Source organism: Myotis lucifugus, unplaced genomic scaffold (genome assembly GCF_000147115.1).
Source record: "Myotis lucifugus unplaced genomic scaffold, Myoluc2.0 scaffold_35, whole genome shotgun sequence".
Lineage (NCBI taxonomy): Eukaryota > Metazoa > Chordata > Mammalia > Chiroptera > Vespertilionidae > Myotis > Myotis lucifugus.
In genome coordinates, this window is record NW_005871083.1 from 4,509,375 (window position 1) to 4,528,969 (window position 19,595).

Sequence of the window (19,595 nt, forward strand, 5' to 3'; positions counted from 1 at the left end):
CCCTTGTATGTATCTTTCCGTCTCTCTCTCTGTAGCCTGTAAGATTCTCTCTTTGTCCTGAACATTTGCCATGGTAATTATGATGTGTCTTGGTGTGGGTCTTTTCGGGTTCACCTTGTTTGGGACTCTCTGTGCTTGTGTGACTTTTTTCTTCCCCACCTCAGGGACGTTTTCTGATATTATTTCTTCGAATAGGTTTTCTAATCCTTGTTCCTCTTTCTGTTGTTCTGGCACCCCTATTATTCATATGTTGTTTCGTTTCATGTTGTCCCAAAGCTCCCTTAGGTTCTCCTCCTTTCTTTTAATTTTTTTCTCCAATTGCAGTACAGTTTGGGTGTGTTTTGCCTCCTTGTCTTCTAATTCACTAATTCGGTCCTCCGCTTCTCCTAGTCTACTGTTGATACTTTCAATGGTATTTTTTATTGCAGCTATATCGCTCTTCATTTCTTCTTGGGTCTTACATAAGTTATTCATTTTTTCATCTGTTTCTTCTTGCTTCTTCCATAAGTTGTTGATTTTTTCCTCCATCCGGTTTATGTACTCTAGGACCCTTATTCTGGATTCTTTTTCTGTCATGTTGAATGCCTCTGTATCACTCAGCTGCTTTTCTGGTGAGTCCTCCTTTTCTTTCCTTTGGGGGTTTGTCTACCCATGTTTGATCTCACTGACATATCTAGATGTTGAGTCATTCAGTGGCTGCTCCCTGGGTAGCAGTGGCTCCTCGGGCGGTTGCGGTAGCAGCTGCTCCTCAGTTGGTAGCAGCTCCTCTGGCGGGTGCTGTTCACAGCTGTGGTGGCTCTTCTGGCTGGTTGGGGGAGGCTTCACGTACAGCTGCTGTTCCTCAGACAAAGGGTGTGGTGATCAGGAGGCTGCTGTTGCTTGGATCTTTCCGTGAGAAGCAGGACTCCACGTAGTCGCGCTGTCCCAGATCCAGTGTCTCCGGGTTAGCAGCCAATCTCTGGATGCCGGGTTTTGGGTGTACAGTATACATTTCCAAAAAACAGCCACTCAAGATGGCGTGGTCTCCGCGGCTGATCCGGCGATCCGGGAGAGATTTCAGCCGCAGTCTCCAACTTTCAATCCGCTTTCTCAAGGATTCCTCCACCGTTCCCGGCTGCAAACTGTCTCTCAGCTGAATATCCTCTGCTTATTCGGGCTTTATGTTACCCGCTTCAGCTGCTCACCCTAACAGCTCCGGGACAAGGCACGGACACGTCCGTCTATACCTCCGCCATTTTTTCTCTCCCGAGAAATAAATTTTTTGTTTAAAGGGGAGCAGCTGCATCTTTGATATCACTAGATTTGTTTTTCAATATTTTTATGTGAAATCATTCAACATTTATATATTAGCATATGTATTAGTTTTCTATTGCTGCAATAACTAATTTCCACAAAATCTGTGGCTTAAAACACAGATTTGTTATTGTTGAAGGAACTCAAAAAGAGCCTGGAGGCTTTGGCTAGAAATAAATGATAAGGACTTATTCAAGGGTCTTGGAGTTTGCAAGCTAGGAACACAGCAAGGAAAAAAAGTGTTCCAAAGCAGAAAGAAAAGTTAAGTTCTTATAATAAAAAGTACATTCTTGAAAATTATCAGTCCTGCATTCTTAGCCTTACAACTGATCCAGGATGATTATCAGTCATATGTCAGGGCAGTCAGGGTGATGGATGCCAGGAGGTTTGGTCACATCCTCTGGTCTGGATAATGGATGTCAGGTGAATGTATATGAGTCCTTCAGAGGGTAATCAGGTAGTCTGGGTACCTGCGTCCTTCAGGGTTAAACAGGGTTATCTAGAAGTCCATTTGTAAATCCAAGCATCGACACAGGACTGAAAAGTTAAAAAAAAGTTTATGTTACCAGGTTAGAACAAGAATGGAATCTTTTATGCCTCAAACTTCATGTTAATTTTAGCAGCTTAGTTAAAATGACTCCATCTTATATATTCCCCATCTTCACTCTTTCTTCATTATCTGACAGTTCTAGAGATTAGAAGTCTAGAATGATCCTAGCTACCAGACCAGGATCAAGGAGTTGGCAGGGCTGCATTTCTTCTGGAGGCTCCGTGGAAGTAGCTTGCCTCTTCCAGCTTCTCAAAGTCAGTAATGGTGAGCTGAGTCGTTATATCACTCTGATTTCTTCAGTAGTCATATCTCCTTTTGCTTTCTTCTCTTCCATTTTTGAGTACCCTAGTAATTACATTGGGTGCATTCAGGAACTCTCCTCATTTGCAAAATCCCTTTGCTTTTAAGGTAACATACAGATTCCAGGGATTAGGGTGTGGGCATCTTTGAACAGGGGGTATTATTCTGCCCACCAAAGGAATTATGATTTAATAAGTACCATGGGCCAAAAAAAATCGTATCTATGTGTGGGACAGGATCCATGGGCTATTGTTCTTTTCAGCATGGAGTCTAGAGTGCAGGCTCTGAGGTCTGACTGCCTGTAGTTAATGTGGGATCAGCCACTTACTAGCTAGGCTAAGCTTTGTTATTCACTTAAGTAGAATAAGACTAGTAATGCTGCCTGCCTTGAAGGATTGTTATGAAAATAAAAAATAGATATAAAATACTTAGCAGTGTCTGCCATATATTTAAGGGCTTAATTAGTGTTAGCTAGTATTCATTTTTAGAGATTCTACCTAATGTAAAATTAAATAAATTCCTAATTAGAAAAAATACAAAAATCCCACTGCATTATTCTGAATCAATTTCTTTTCCCTAATTTTACATTAGGCAGTAAATACCTTGGCTATAGAGGTCCTTGAATGTATATTTACTGCTCCATCTGTTCTCAAGACTACATTTGAATACAGTATGTGTGTCTGGGCCATCAAGACATAATAGGTAAGAGTTCCTTGTATTCTCATTTCCTTAAGCAGTTACATCTGTCTGGGAGGCCTCAGTGTGCAGCCTCAAGTGATTCCACTATAGACTGGATAATATGATTAGCATCTTCTTTCAGGTTCCAGTTGCACACCCTTGCCAAGCACCAAGGAGAGCTGTGAGAAGCCAACCCAGGAACATGCAGCACCTCTATGCAGACCTAACACAGCCATTCAGGCACTGAGCAGAAGTGCCTGCCCTGTGTGTACAGATGCTTTGAATCACAACGGTGATCCATAAGAAAATTAGCATTAAGCCCTTGCAGACTCAGTGCCTCACTCTAAGATAACCAAAGTGTCTTTGCTATTGCTAATTAAATCTAAAAACATATTTTTCACATAAAATCCCTACAGTCTGTAGAAAATACCATTGTATTATAAAGCATACTTTAACTCCTTTTTCTGATTGTATTTATGTATCTGTACAATAAGCCTCTTTTTGATTTCCATCAAAAGTAACTTATATATCAGTTTTTAAATATCTTTATTCACAAATCAGTATAAAATTGGTCAGTTTGAATGTCATATGTATGATAAAATAGATTATGAAAAGTATATTTACAATGAAACCATTATTTTATATAACTAAATCATCTGATACACTACCTCCTGCAATAACAACTTAATGGACCCAAGTCTACCCTCTGAATGTACGAAGTTTATGATTCTCCTAGAAAGTTTTGAATTGGGTATAGTTTCTTGGTATTTCTTTATGTGATCCAAAGCTCAAGAGAAAATTCCTAAAAACTAGCAATTGGAACCAGACCTCTCTAGGAAAGAGGAGAGACAGGTGTGAGAAAAAGGACATCCTGTCACTTAAAGACCCACAACTGCTATGCTTTGCAGGATATGAGGAAGAGGGAGCACACAGTGGAAGAGGAAATAATCATTCCCAACAATTATATTGAACATTTTAAAATTGTCAATATTAAGGGTTCATGTTTAAAATAGCTAGCCATGAAGTGAAATATGTATGCAATATAGTCAGGGAGATGTGATGCTTACAAACCATATATGTCTTATTTATCTTTAATTTTAAAATAATTCATTCTTTTTTGGGGTATGCAAGTGAGCAATGGAGAAAGTGGTGCATCTGCAATACCTGAAATTAAAAAAAGAAAAATAGACAATTAAAATAATCACAGGACAAAGATTTGAGTCAGTTTAAAAATGGGCAAGATCATGGACCCTCATTATGTGCAGAAGCAGAATATGCAATACGGGGTAAGATGGGATACCAGACTGGTCATGAGAAAGCTCAGAGGTAATTAGTCAGCAAAGGGAGGTTTGAATGTAGGTATGCTGTTAATTGTTCTAGCTTGCAAAATAAACTGACTACTTACCTGCTGGTGCTAAGGATTTCAATGCTTCCAGAAGATTCGGGCTAGAGAACTTTACTAGGCATCGGAGAGGTTCTTTTCTTTCAGCCAAGATGCCCCTATTTAAGTCACTTTTGAATTTTGTTTCAAGCTGTCAACAAATATATTTATAAATGACTATTAAATATATCAGTTGGAATGGCAACATGTAACAAAATTGAATTACTCATTTCACTAATTATTATCACCAAGTAATACAGGGCTTAATGGATGAGAGAAGCTAACTGAAAATGTAGAGGGCAACCAGCATATCAAACGATAGAACACACAAAATGCAAAGTGTGCACAGTGCCTGACACACAGGAGACCTTGGATGGCAGTTTCGCCCGCAGGTGTCCTATTTCGCATTTTTTAAAAAAAATATTTTTATTGATGTCAGAGAGGAAGAGAAAGGGAGAGAGAGATAGAAACATCAATGATGAGAGAGAATCATTGATTGGCTGCCTCTTGCACACCCCCTACTGGAGATCGAGTCCGCAACCTGGGCATGTGCCCTTGGCCAGAATTGTATCTGTACAACCTGGGACCTTCAGTCTGTAGGCCGATGCTCTATCCAGTGAGCCAAACCAGGTAGGGCCTATTTTGCATTCTTTTTTTTTTTAAAATATATTTTATTGATTTTTTACAGAGAGGAAGGGAGAGAGAGAGATAGTTAGAAACATCGATGAGAGAGAAACATCGATCAGCTGCCTCCTGCACATCCCCCACTGGGGATGTGCCGGCAACCCAGGTACATGCCCCTGACCGGAATCGAACCTGGGACCTTTCAGTCCACAGGCCAACGCTCTATCCACTGAGCCAAACCGGCTTCAGCCTATTTTGCATTCTTAATGGAAAATTAGCACTATCTTTTGTAACCTGTTATTTCAATATAAAAATGTCATGTCTTTTGAATCACTACCATGATTTCTTTTTTACTTCTCATTATGGAAGATTAAAAAAAAAAACATACACAAGTAAGGTGCACAGTATAATGAGTCCCATGTGCATATCACCGAGCTGAAACAATGATCAACTAATGGTCAGTATTTTTTCATTTATTACCTTTCTTCCCATTCCCTACAGCCCACCCACACTGGATTATTCTGAAGCAAATCCAGGACATCATAGTATCCCATCTGTAAATATTTCAGTATGTATCTAAAAACACCTAAAAAGGACTCTTTTCATCCTCTTACATTACCACACATAAAAAAATTAATATTATCAAATATCCAAGTATTGCTAATTTAATAGGTACTTGGCTCTTAGATTCTAATTTCAATTTCTTTTAAAACTTAAAGTGATCCTTCGCATTTAGAGGCAGTATGCTGAAATAGTTGAAGACTGAGTAATGCCTACAACTAACTCAAATGGTTCAGCATCAAGAAAGAAAAAGAAAGCAACTGTGGCAAAATGTTAACAACTGGTGAATTGAAGCAAAGAGGACAAGAATATTCACTGTAATATTCTTGCAAGTTTTCTGAAGGTTTGACATTTTTCAAAATAGGAAGTGGGGGAAAATTAGTAGCAGGTATGCATCAACGTGCACCTTGACGTATAGAATAGAGCCATTCTAAGATATATGTAAAGGGAAATTTTGTAGATTAAATCTTCTGTATACTCCTTCAGTGGATCTCTAACTTTAGTGTGCAAAATTAGCTAGAGAGGGCTTGTAAAACCAGATGGCTGGGTCCCACCTGCAGAATTCTGATCCATTAGGACTAAAGTGGGGCCGAGAATCCACATTTCTTATCTATTCCCAAGTGATGCTGGTACCGCTGGTCCAGGGACCACACTTTGAGAACCAGTGTCCCACAATATGAGCTTTCTAAAGGAACTGGATTAAAACCTGCCATTCAGGGAACCAAACTTGAAAGGTGTTAATGAGCTATTCGTACTGAAAACACATCAAACCAAATAAGCATTAGGCCTAAATGAGCAGATCTATGGCAGATTTGAAGTGTGGCCTGTAGGGGCACTAAGCAGAAAGAATTTTAATGAGGTGTTTAAGGGGAGGAGAGTGTTGTATAAGCATGAGTATGAGATTAATGATCATGACAAAATCTTGAATTCTTGTAATGGTGGCAATGGGTTTGTCCCTGACACTGGTCTTCTTGGTGGGCAGTGGTACACTTCTGGGATGAGCTAGGTTTACAAAACTAACTAGGCTACTGGTTTTTTCTCCATGTGATACCAACTGGACTATATAATGACTTATTTATTCACTCTTTTATTCAACAAGTCTTTATGAGCACCCACTGCATTGTAAGTATTGTTCTAGGTATGGATGGATTAGAAAGGTATAGCCTACAATTTTTTCCCCTCAAAAATAATAGATCACAGCCAGTTATAATTAATTGAATTAATATGAAAGATGAAATGAAAAGGCAAACTTAAAATTTCCAAAGGTCTTCTTTATTAATAGAGAAACTTACTAAATATTATATAAACTGATTATATAAAATTAAAGTGACAAATGAATAAGGACGTTTCTTAGAACCAGTTCACTTAGATGTTTTATTCTCTTAAAAAATATTGATAACTGTAGATAGTTTATAGCGATGTCCTACCTTATACTGTGCAAATTCTAGTCTTGGTTGAGGATAGTCTCCGAAAATTTCTTGAGTCACTCTTTGTACTCTGTCTTTTTCTATTATGTTTTCATGAATGATCCTTGAATCCACTATAGATGGAAGATTTCAAATAAAAGAGCTGTTAGGAGTATATTTCATCCTTAAATTATCCCCCTTTAATTCCTAACCTTTCAACTTGCTTGTATAATTTAAAGATAATGTTTACAGGTTCTTCTCTTGATTGTAATATTTTCTTATTGTAGAAAAATTGGAAAGCACTGATAAAAAAGTAAATAAAAGCCACTCATTAATTCTACCACACAGAAATAAGTACTGTTAACATTTTATATATTCCTGTATAGCCCTTTTTCAGAGAATAAAAAGTGTATTTTTTAAACTGGGATTATAAAATATACAAATTTTCTTTCCTGCTTTCTTTACTTAACATGAAATCAATAGCCGTTCCTATGCCATTGGAAAGCCATAAAAATGTTTCAGAATGGCTGTACCATTTCATTTTATTGCCAACAAATTGCTAAGAGATAGAAAAATTTTCATTTTTAAAAGTGTACTTTCAAATTTCAGTTTTTGTTTTAAAACACACATACTGTTTATATCTAGCCCAAGGTTTCTTTCTTGTAGAGGTGTAGTGGCGTTGTGAGTTTCAAAAGTCTAGAGAGAAAAAAGAAAAAGTGAATGTTTTCCTGATTTTAACACCTTGAAGTACAGCTATTATTTGTTTTAGTACATAAAAGTATGTCAAGTTTTACCTATTTGTTTTTTTTTTGTTAATCCTCACCCAAGGATTTTCCCCCCCAGTGATTTTTAAAGAGAGTAGAAGGAACGGAAAGGGAGAGAGAAACACTAACGCGAGAGAGACACATCGATTGGTTGCCTCCCGTACACGCCCTGACGGGGGCCAGGAATGAACCTGCAACCCAGGTATGTGCCCCTGATTGGGAATTGAAACTAAGACCCTTCGTTGCTCGGGCCAAGGAAAAAGCATTGGTTTATTAAGTCCAACAATTTATTTGTTAAAATTATTTAAATGCATTAAATGTATCATTTACTTTTAATTATAAGAATGGATCTGGCCTTACAGGTTCAGGGTTATTTGCTCCTGTGCATGGTATCTGTGTGCTCATACGTTGCTCAGGCTAATGCTCTACCACTGAGCCACACCAGCCAGGGCTCAAATTTTATATTTATTTTTTCAAACAAGAAGAGATTTGAGCCCATATCCAGGCTGAGTGGAGCATTTCTCCTAGAGCAGGATATTGGCAGAGACATCTAGGGTGAGCAACGTGGCTGTTTTGCCTGAGGAGCTCTGTCTATACTTTGTTATAAAAAAAATGGACGTGGAAGAAATAGGTGGTGAGTACAAAAGCTAGAGAAATCACGGCAGAATTTGCAATGTGAAGTTTTAGCTTTATGCTATGTCTTTATAACTCCAAAAAAACTCACTGTGATTCCTTTTGTAAAAATAATTTTCCTACTTCAAGTCTGAATTTCTCAAATCCCTTCTCTGACCTTCCCCCACTAAAGCCACTGTTTTTTATAATTAAGTATTTGACAATATGTATTTTCCTAGGAGCAAAACAGTTGATAGCAATTTGATGGGAATGTGGGTGGTAAGAGGGGAGCGGGCTGCTATGGGAGAAAAATCATTATCTAACTTCTTAATGTTAGATATGTTTTCCTTAGAGGGCTTACAGAGAGCCATTACTATTTTCTATGTAGAACAGATGAAGTATATAAATATAGGGTAGGGCAAAAGTAGGTTTATAATCGTATTAAAACACAAGAGTTTAGTCTTGTATTATTTATTAATCATTGTATTATTTTCCATGTTAACAACTGTTAACCTACTTTTGTCCCACCCTGTATAATATATCTAAGAACTCAAAGATATACATAGGGTATTAATGACCCATCTACAGGAGTCTGAACATATGAGCACACAGATACCATGCACAGGAGCAAATAACCCTGAACCTGTAAGGCCAGATCCATTCTTATAATTAAAAGTAAATGATACATTTAATGCATTTAAATAATTTTAACAAATAAATTGTTGGACTTAATAAACCAATGCTTTTTCCTTTACTTCTAACCCCTGTATCACCTACTGGACTGATGGGACAAAAAATTAATTCTACTTTTCTCTTGCAATAGAAGAGAGTAGTAGAATTAATTTTTTTGTAATTAGCTTTAAAAGGCAGTAAGTTATTCTAAAGAAAAAATAAACTCTAATTAGAATAGCTGATCTGGAAATTGGGATTTAACAGACTCCAATAACTAATGAGCAGTATAAAACACAAAATATGATCATAAAAAGATGATAGTGAGGCATTTCATTATTTTGTTTCCTGTAATGTTAACTAACAAAGTTTTCTCTGCTTCAGTAGTACCTGAAGGGATCTCCTTTTGTTGTAGGTGAACTTCCCACCTGCTCAGTGGCTTGTAAAGAGAAAATGGAGACTTTAAACAGTCACTGATGGGCTCACCTGATTATACTGTTTAAAAACAATAGCCTTAAGAGAGTCCAGATATCGGCTTCTGAAGTCCATTTTCACAATCCGATGGTGTTTGCTAGCAACTGTCAGTGCCTTAAAGTGAAAGTTAGAAAGAATATTAGGATTACTGTGTCTATTCCTGTATTTACAGTATTTGTCAAAGTAAAATTAAGAGTGGCAGTAAGTGAATACTTTCTACTTGAGAGTGAAAAGAGAAACCCAGAAAAATGTAATCTCATGTCCTATTACTCAGCTTTTTTAAAAGACAAAAAAAGGCTAATGGCATTAAAATTATCATAAATGCAAAATCTTTTATACCATTTTTAGAACTGTGTTCCTATTTAAAGTTAGGATTTATAATACATTAAGTTCAGACTTAGGGATAAACAATGAATACTTAAATGTTACCATTTTGGAATACCAGTCATCTAATATTACAATGATATTGCCACACTAAAATGCAAATATGGATACTTTAGGACAAATACTGAAGAAAAAAGTACATATTAAATGCAATTTATAAAAGCTTCCCATTATCTGGAGAAGCAAGTTAGAAGGCAGAAACAGAATTAATAAAATACTTACCTGGAACTAGAGGATAGAGATAAGTTTGCCTTAAGATTCACAGTGGAAATAAACATTAGCTTGTGGGGCAACGTTTAAACTAGCTGTGGCAGGGGCGACTCATCTGGCTGTAAGTGGATGAACCACCACTACTAGTATATATTAAGGAGGAAAAGATCCCAAACATAAAGAAGCAGAGTTAAAGGGAAGTAGAAGCATGTAGCAGAAATCCTTCTGCCATTTCAGTAAACAGCCAAGGAATTTAAATGACAAGCAAGTGTGCCTGTCAGGATCCTAAGGCTCGTAGATCCATACTGTGGAGTGCTTGCTCTACTAGAGATGATGGAGCCTGGATGGTGGAGCTGCTCACCTACAACCAGCTTAAGTGGTAGCTCTGGCACCAACTGAGGTGCCACTAGAGCAGCGGTTCTCAACCTGTGGGTTATGACCCCTTTGGCGGTCGAACGGCCCTTTCACAGGGGTCGCCTAAGACCTTCCTGCATATCAGATATTTACATTACGATTCATAACAGTAGCAACATTACAGTTATGAAGTAGCAACGAAAATAATTTTATGGTTGGGTCACAACATGAGGAACTGTATTTAAAGGGCCAGAAGGTTGAGAACCACTGCACTAGAGACTGGAAGCAGCAGCAGTTGGCAGGCCTACGTAAGGATGGCTTATTTGGGGGAAAGATGCTAGGAAGCCAGAGCTATAACAAGAAGCAGGCTGTGAGTAGAGGCTCCTTCTTGTGCACAGAATGTAAGGAAAATGATTACAAATGAAAATAATGTTATTAATAGGCAAATTATGCAGTCACAAAAAAGTTGTGAGGTGTATCAGATGGAAACACACGGAAATGTTAAAAAAGCAAATGACAGATGATATGCTATTCTGGTTTTTGTAATAAAACATCTGAAAGGAAATAACAAAACTGTTAACAGTAATTATTTTGGGTAAATAGGATTGGGAAAAAGGATATGAATTTTAAAAGACTAAGGGTTGATCTTTAAAGACCTCTGTGTTGGTTGAAGTTGTACATTAAATACGCATTACTTCTAGATTAAAAGACAATAATGAAGAGCTCCGAACCAATGCTTATACCACTTTCCCACATGCAGAAGAACCACTCTTCCTTATTTTAGGAAATCAAGAATTACATGTGGCATTTTACATAGTGCTTAAACCTACATAGACCTTTGAGATAAGATAATACAACTTTATAGCTGTAGTAACTGGTTCCATACCTGACCCAGAAGGGGAATGCTGCTCCTCAGCCTGGAAGAAGAAATGAAGGCATACGGAGTCTGGGAATAGTACACCACGTAAGTAGGTTTGTACTGGTTTGGCTTTTTACACTGTGTTCCCCAGGCAATTCGAATCCATACTGCATTCTCTTCAGCGTCCCTGAAGGTGACTGATACCTTATTAAAAAAGAAAATTTAAGTTTCCTAATTAAAATCTTGTAGCACCAACATGTGCTTTCTAGGGGTGAAGGATGTCACTGTAATCTTCCACACAGTCTTTTCTCCTACTTTTCATTACAGTGTTTTGGGAATCTTTGAGAAAATATTTTGTGGTTGTTTTGCAGACATATATATTGCTTTGCAAAGTCTTTTGGAAGAAAAAAAAATTAAAAAGCTACAATCATGGTGTGATATCAGAACTTTTCAATAATTTCTTGGGCTTGTCCTGAAAAACTGTTCCTCTACCTGTAAGAGTTTATGAAGGCAGCCTTACAAATGATATTTGTTATAAAATGGAGCCTTTTTTGCATGAAACATAGAACTATGGTGCACTACTAAATTTAATAGCAACACTAAAATATATACGAATATATATAGACTTAAAAATATATTAATCCTAATGCTTTTATGCATTTAGCTGAGATGCTACAAATTAAAGGAAAGTTATGTGATGAGAATAGGAAATTCTATTTGGTTTCCATTTCATGGATAAAATGTAGACCTTCCTAAACTTTTAAATATGACTATCAGTTCGTCGGGAATTCAGTAGCCTACTCTTAGTTATTAGCTCCCCCTTGACTCAGCTTTCCCTCGGAGCTCAGACCCTGCAAAGGCAGTACTTGAGACAGGTGTACTTGGCTGGCCCATGTCTCTTCATTCCCACCCTCTTATACCTTACTCCAGTAATTTGGTTGTAATGTGACTGCTGGCATTAAGAAGGCAGTTGCTTTGACTTTGCCCACTCTTTATTTGGCTGCTTTTCTAAATCCCCTTGGTGCATGAGACAAGGAGCCCTCCCCAGTGCTGGGCGTAGAGGGTGCACAGCTGTCTGACCCTCCCTGAGTAAGCAGCACAGCGATTGGTCCCACTACTGCCTTGAGTGGAAGATAGGGTCTTATTCTCAATAGCCTCTTTGTGTCACGTTACCAAAATAAAAACACCTGTAAAATCAAGACTAAATAAAATATATGGAGGGAACACTTTAACTAGAGAGAGAAAACTGGTAGCACTCAACATATTTAAGTAGTCTCTCTAGCACAGAATGAGAATCTTTTAAATGAGGGCTCCAAGAAGCCCGTGACCTCCCTGAATTGGATGCACAGTCAGGTATATAAATCTAAGTGTATGTTTTCTGGAGAGACATGCTGTATCACATATCAAAATTTTCATAAGGGTCTATATCCGATCCAAAAAAGGTTAAAAAAATCAATGGGCTAAAAAAAAAAAAAGACGTCCACAGAATCAGTATAATTCTGAACAGCTGGCCTCCAGGTGTTCCATCTCATATTCTTATAGCAAGATCCTCAGATACCAGGTGTTCCATCTTATATTCTTATAGCAAGATCTTCAGAAAAATGAAGGGGTGGTGATGAAGGGACTCCTACATGAGGGACAAGAAATATTTCCTTCTAAGAGTTTTATGCTTAAAGATGAGCATGGAGAATGGATGTACTTTTACTAGGATTTAGGCATGTTTATAAGCATTAGAGTAGGCATCAGTAGATGAAGGGGTTGAGAATGTGAAAGAAGAGAGAAAAACCAAGATGTAGGCCCTATGAGGATGTAGGAGATGAGTTCAAAGCACACGAAGAAGGGTCATTTTAAGAAAGGAGAAAATATGTTCACTGACAAGTGGATGCGTAGAAAGAATGACAAGTTACAAAGGATGAGGCAAAGTGATGGAAAGATCAAAGAATTGTGTATGAAAAAAGAGGGAACACTACTACTCTAAGGAGGACAGCCATAGCATGGCAAATGTGATTTTTTGGCATGCTTTTATATGTAAGGAGGACTAAGACAGAATAACATGGAAAGAGAATGAAGGAGAGATTGCCCAAACCTATGACAATAAGGTGGTGCTTGTGGAAATGGAATGGCAGAAAGATTCTGTGGGTGGTTTTCAGCTGCACTGACCATTACAGGAGCCACTAGGCACCCATGGCTATTTAAGTAAAATCTGTTGCAGTTAAGTAAGATCCTCAGGAGGGGAGCCCAGCCCATGTGGCTCAGCAGTTGAGCGTCAATCTATGAACCAGGTAGTCATGGTTCAATTCCCAGTCAGAGCACATGTCCAGGTTGTGGGCTGATCCCCAGTGTGAGGCATGCAGGAGGCAGCCAATCAATGATTCTCTCTCATCATTGATATTTCTATATCGCTTTCCCTCTTCCTCTCTCTAAAATCAATTAAAAATATTTTTTAAAAGAGAGAGGTGAGCAGAAAGTTTGCATAATAAAAAGTTCTTTCTTGTTATGAACTAGAATAGTATGGAATATTATTATTTGAAATTCTTACAAATAAAAAAAGGTAGTAGCACAGATGCATGGAATTGAATTTCATTGAAGTTCAGAAAGATTTTAATCTTACATTTTTTAACGCTCTCTGAAGAATTCTCTTAAATGAACTTTTGAATTGTTTCATATCAAAAAGGTCAATATCTTCACCTGTCAAAATGAAAAGAAAAATCAAGAAAAATTAAGGGAGCTACAATGTCTTCAATAAATACATTTCAAAGACCCTGAGGCAAGCATTTGTATAACATCAAAGAGCAATAATATTCAAATCACAGAGATGCTGCTGGTACTCTGACACAGCATTGCCAAATATATTTTTCATTTTCCCAAAAAAGAGTAATAATCACCTCATTTTGAAAAAAAAGTGATTTAAGAGGAACATACTGCTATTCATTTTTAAATAGCCAAAATATCAAATGTAAATGTTTACTTTATTATTATTATTTTTTAGATAAGTTCTTTATTTTTTAAAATCTTTATTGTTGAAAGTATTAAATATGTCCCCCCTTTTCCCCATTGAACCCCTTGGCCCGCTAAATGTTTACTTTAAAAGGGAAAATGTTACCTGGTTCTTTAGTCATCTGAAAAACATCCCAAACTTTCTGGTGCCGATGAAATTGAGTATCTGAGAGAGGGAGGAAGAACTTACTGCTATTATATCATAGAACTTTTAAGTACTGTGCTTATGAATTACTATTTTCTCCATGTCATTAAAAATAACATGAAGGTGGAGAAAATAGTAGTTTATAAATTCGGTTATACATTTTTATTCAGAGATAAATTTTACATGGATGAAATTTACTCTAAATAAAACACGTCATAAAGAATTACTCAATCTAGTAGAGCTTTAGCATTTACTCTTAAGTCAGATCATTTATTTTATTTCCACACAGAATGCAGCATTTATTGAGCATGCCAGGGATGGTGTGCTCCCCATAACTGGTGTGTGTACTAGCTGGCTGTTCCTTTGTCTGGAGCATTCTTCTTCTAGCTCGTTGCATACTTCATTCCTGCACCTCATCTAGTCTCTAATAAAATGCCTCCTATGCAGTGGCCTACCCTGATCACCCTACCCAAACCGACCCTCCCACCCCACCCTGCTTTAGTTTACTTCATAGCACTTACCATTATCCTACATCACATCATATATTTAGATAGTCATTTGTATACTGCTTGTCTCCCCAACTAGAATCCTGTGGAATACACGACTTTGTCTTGTGCACTGTTGTATTCAGTGTCTAGACACTGGCTGGCACTCCGTATTATATCTGATGAATGAATGAATGATATAGAAGACACCCTTCAGGAGTTATAAACTTAAGAGTGTCTTGGAGTAAAAATGGACCTAGGAAGTTATTAAGTTCAATCCCACTACATTATCATCCGGCTTTACTCTGTCCCTGTACTGACCTCCATCTGCATCCCTGTGTCTTTGCACCTAGGACCAAGGTGCTCTGCACCCCATAAAAGGGGCTGTTGACCCCCACACACAAGGGCACCAACTTACTGTGCTTTTTGTACTTTCTGTCCTTCCAACAGTTTAGTGGGGGGTTTTTGTTTTATATTTGGTGTCTGGTGCCGGAGTCCATTCATTGTCTTCACTAGCTGAGTTTAAACAGAGACCCCCAAAAGCTAGTAACCTTTGAAGTCCTAGCAAAGGTCAGAACTGCACCACCCAGTTAATCTAGGAACCACCCAGTTAATTTAGGTAATAATAGCTGAAGCATCCCCACCTTAGTTCCCTTAATTCCCATTTATTATTATGTAAATCCTTGCTGATGGGCTAGTCTGCCTGTTAATGGGGTCACCTGCCTAAGGGCTATGCTATGATTGCATCCCAGGTCAATAAAAGCTTGGTGAGACCTAAGCACAGGGAGGAAGTCCTTCGGGACTTGCCCGCCTGGTCCCCCAATATTGCAAAATTATCTCGTGTCTTTTTCTTTCATTTGTTGTGCGGCTCCACTTTCAGATACCGAACCCTACTCCACGCAGAACGTGGAGGGAGTGTTAATCGACAGTCTGGTGTCCCCAGATCTCCCTCTCACCCCATTTATAGCAATGGCCTGACAATTCTTGATTCCCTAAGTTCTGTCTAAAACAGGTGTAATCTGGCACAATGTGATGCCTGCCCAAGAGACAGCATCTGAAGCGTTTTTGTTCCTTTCTGGTATTTTCTTCTTGATTCTGTATTTCAGAGTTAAGATAGCCTGCTAATTGATCTCTGAATAAGGCTGTTATAATAATAATAGAAATTAAAATTCTTGTCGTAATGATCCCATTAAACATCATGCAAAAGTTTATGATAAGTGGCAAGGACTTAAATACATGAAGACACTTCCTCAAATAGAACATGTTCTAGGCCCATGGTCGGCAAACTTCGGCTCGCGAGCCACATGCGGCTCTTTGGCCCCTTGAGTGTGGCTCTTCCTAAGCCTTAGGAGTACCCTAATTAAGTTAATAACAATGTACCTACCTATATAGTTTAAGTTTAAAAAATTTGGCTCTCAAAAGAAATTTCAATCGTTGTACTGTTGATATTTGGCTCTGTTGACTAATGAGTTTGCCGACCACTGTTCTAGGCTAATCTATGATCTCTGTGACATATTCGGTCCACCTCTAGTGTTCCCTATCTTACTTAGCAAGGGGCTCCACTGTCTTTCTAGTTGCACCTATAAACCCCGGAGCCACATGTGCTCCTCCCACTCAGTCCCCCTAAACCAGTGGTCTCCAACCGGTGGTCCGCGAGGTCCGAAAGGTTGGCAACTGCTGCCCTAGACCATACCACGTGCTAAGTCTAGTCAGTCTTAATCCTTACATCCCTTACAAGATGCACTATAATAAGAACAAGTTTTCAGAAATACATTTTCAATTCTATTAATATGTACTTATATATGCCAGTCATTGTGCTAAGAACCTTTCAAGCATGATCTCATTTAACCCTCACAATGATCCTGTGCTATATTATTATAATGTTATTATATTAACAGGTGCTATTATTATTTCTATTTACTAGTAGAAGCCTGGGGCCTAGAAAGGCAATGTGACTTGGCAAAGGACACAGGACTGGTAAGCGATAGAGCTGGGATTTTACACACCAGGTCAACTTGAGCCCTTATCTACAATATTACCTCTCTGATGAAACTGTATTGGTTCAATATAAATACAAATCACCAGAACTTACAAATAATGTCTAAAAGGGCAGCATCATTGACATTCGCATGCTTCTCCTGAAAGAAAAGGTAAAATATTCAGTAAACATGGCTATCGGTTTGATTCTATCCTAGAATCACAGCACATTTTAGAATTGCTTAGGACAGACTATGAGCACCCTCTCAATACTTTATTAACCTGTCTCCGATCTACTCTCCCGTTAAGTAACAAATACACCTTCTGATTCATGTTTAGTACAGGTACTTACACCTGTTCTCCCACAATTTACTCCTCATCACTTTTAATTTTTGTTTTGTTCTTCTCAACTTCCTCTACAACAGGGTTTCTTAACTGGACACTACTGACGTTTTGTGTCAGATAATTCTATGTTGTGGAGAGCTGTTGTAAGACATTAAGAAGCGTCCCTGGCCTCTATCTACTGGAATCCAGTAGCACCCCACTCCTACAGTTTTGACAACCAAAAATGTCTCCAGACATTGTACCCTCCAGAAGACAAAATTCATCCCAGCTGAGAACCACTATTTTATGCATTATACATTTATATGTATGCATAGCATATAGTTTTTTTCAATGTGCACACAAACATCTAATTTACTCTTTCTAATGGCTGAATAATATTTTATGTGGAGTATAATCATCTTCTATGTATAGTTGTTTGTTTGCAATTTTTTGTTTTTATAAACAATGCTAGTTAACGTCTTTATTTATATATTTACATATTTATAACTACATACATATGTTTATCAATTATATTTATATACATTTTTTTATTTTTTATGATTTTACCCACATTAATTTCCAGAAGTGGAACTGCTGGGTCATAAAGTACATTTATTTAAAAGTGACTAAGGGAAGGGTATACTGGAACATGGGAATTCTTTGTACTAGCAAATTTTCTGAAAGTCTGAAATCTTTTTAAAGCAAAAAGCAAATAAATAAATAAATACATGTGAAAGAGTATCTCTTTCTACACAACTTGACCAGCACATCTGAGTACTATCTTTTCATCGTGGACAATCTCATAGGTATAAAAAGAATACTGCTCATTACTTGTATTGTCTGTTTTTTTCTCACATGGTATTCACTTTTTTCTTAATGATTTGTAAGCAGTTTTGATAAGCTGAAAAGCCAATTAAAAATTAGTGTCTTCTCCATTATAGTGGTACGTAGCCTGGTCACTTCACAGCTTAGCAGCTGCCTTAAATCTCTTTTGGACAAAGGGAACAAAGAAAAAAAACCAAAGCATGAAGTTCAAGGTTAATCATTTTGAACATTGTTACCTCACAAAGCATAACCAAGTCATGCACAAGAGATTCCTTTCTCTTCCGGAAGTTTATGGTCTGCAGTTGACTTTCAGACAAAAAATCCCAGGCTTTCAGGATTGTCATCATTTCAGCCATTGGGATTTTCAAGATGGTCCTCTTGATAAACTCGGCAACAATTTCATCCATTTCTTTGGCAATGTAATAAAACAAAAACAGCACAAGCTTAACTTAACAGTTAATTTTTTTAAAAATCATCTTTTTAGCCCGGGATTTTGATTTGTAGGTCAAACACCTAAATGTTTATTTTATTGTTTCTCTGGCAATCTGCAAAGTGTTTTAACAAGAGGATTTAATAACTTTCTCCTTAAGCTATATATTTAAATGTCTTTTAGAGTTTTTAAAAATTAGTGCTCTCTCTCCTTTCTTGGCTAGAGTATTTTGAACTTTTGAAGGCAATAATATGGAAACCATTCATTCATTTACTAATTCATGTAACAAATTAAGGAGCACTTATGCATGCTAGACACACTCAAGTCACCAAGTAGGGCTTGAGATTCTGCATTTTAGAGTGCCTCAGAAGATTCCAAAAATGTTGGGTAAAGTTTGTAGAATGCCATTTTGAAGAATTTTGGTAGAAAGAGCGCACTTAATCTCACTAACAAAGTCGGAAAACTCTTGCGTAAACTCTGATTCCCTGTGATGACCTAATTTCTTATTTCCTAGCATGCAGCTCAGCGCCTGGCTTATAGAAGGTGCTCAAGATATATTTGTTGAATGAACGCATGACAGAAAAGAGCCCTTTTAAGTAACCTTCCTATAGAACTACACCGCCAAAGAACTGCAACAAGGAGCATAAGAAGTGACGCGGGAGGCTGCATGGACCTAAGAGGACGGACGCCAAGGTTAACTGAAAAATCAAAACACCCAACACTGGGCAAAACAGCAATCTAAGGCTGGGCTAGCCGAGCAGGCCGTCACGTGACCATCGGAGCAGCTCAGCTCTGACGCACGCCTTCGTAAGCCCCGCCCCCACAGGGGCGGATGTGAGGTCACGACCAAGCGTCATAGCCCTCGCCAGCTTCATCCGTAGTTCCAGCCCTTCTGCCTCCAGCCGGGACCAAGCGCCAGTCCCCCGCCTGGGGGCGTGTGGCAGTCCCAAAAAATTGCCTCAGAGGCTTGGGATGTGGGTTCTCGGGCCTCCTCCACCCTCTGGGGCCCGATTCCATGCCGTTAGGGGCTCTCTTACCGTTCACATCGCAAGCCGCCTCACTTCTTACAGCTGTTCCCGCCCGCTGCGCCTTCAAAGCCACCAATGGCAGTCCCCGCCGCCCTGGAGCCCCGCCCACCGGGGGGGGCGCAAACTTTGGACTGTCTCTCCTTCGCAGGGGGCCGCGTGCGGGAAGCGGCAGAAGTGAAACTCGGAGAGCCCTCACGTCGTTTTTCTCAGCAGAGAATATTGCTTAAATGCAGTTAATCTCAGACACGACATCTGACTTGTTGGC

At 38.4% G+C, this 19,595-nt stretch overlaps 1 protein-coding gene and 1 long non-coding RNA gene across 4 annotated transcripts in view; one reads left to right on the plus strand and one right to left on the minus strand.

Moving 5' to 3' along the window:
• LOC106696900 overlaps positions 1 to 3,311 on the plus strand; it is an 8,635-nt gene extending 5,324 nt beyond the window's left edge. Inside the window, exons 1-3 of one of the 2 annotated variants that reach the window (XR_001347886.2) lie at positions 805 to 2,107; positions 2,735 to 2,845; positions 2,964 to 3,311. This is a non-coding gene — a long non-coding RNA (uncharacterized LOC106696900). Of the gene's footprint in view, positions 1 to 804; positions 2,108 to 2,734; positions 2,846 to 2,963 lie in introns of those variants that run through there. The other variant, XR_002828823.1, reaches the window with a different exon arrangement.
• A 585-nt stretch (positions 3,312 to 3,896) lies between these two features.
• Positions 3,897 to 19,571, minus strand: CENPN (centromere protein N). Of its 2 annotated transcripts, none has more exons than XM_023752585.1 (11): positions 19,340 to 19,571; positions 18,109 to 18,281; positions 16,839 to 16,884; positions 14,223 to 14,282; positions 13,731 to 13,807; positions 11,147 to 11,323; positions 9,325 to 9,426; positions 7,426 to 7,489; positions 6,815 to 6,927; positions 4,227 to 4,353; positions 3,897 to 3,985 (listed from the first exon to the last, which is right to left on the minus strand). In XM_023752585.1, the coding sequence occupies exons 2-11, from the start codon at positions 18,277 to 18,279 to the stop codon at positions 3,903 to 3,905; spliced, it is 1,020 nt and encodes a 339-aa protein (XP_023608353.1). In that variant the 5' UTR covers positions 18,280 to 18,281; positions 19,340 to 19,571; the 3' UTR covers positions 3,897 to 3,902. The 2 variants fall into 2 exon arrangements, with proteins under 2 accessions (XP_023608353.1, XP_006087112.1); XM_006087050.3 differs by having other exon boundaries at positions 18,109 to 18,289.
• Positions 19,572 to 19,595: the final 24 nt, after the last annotated feature.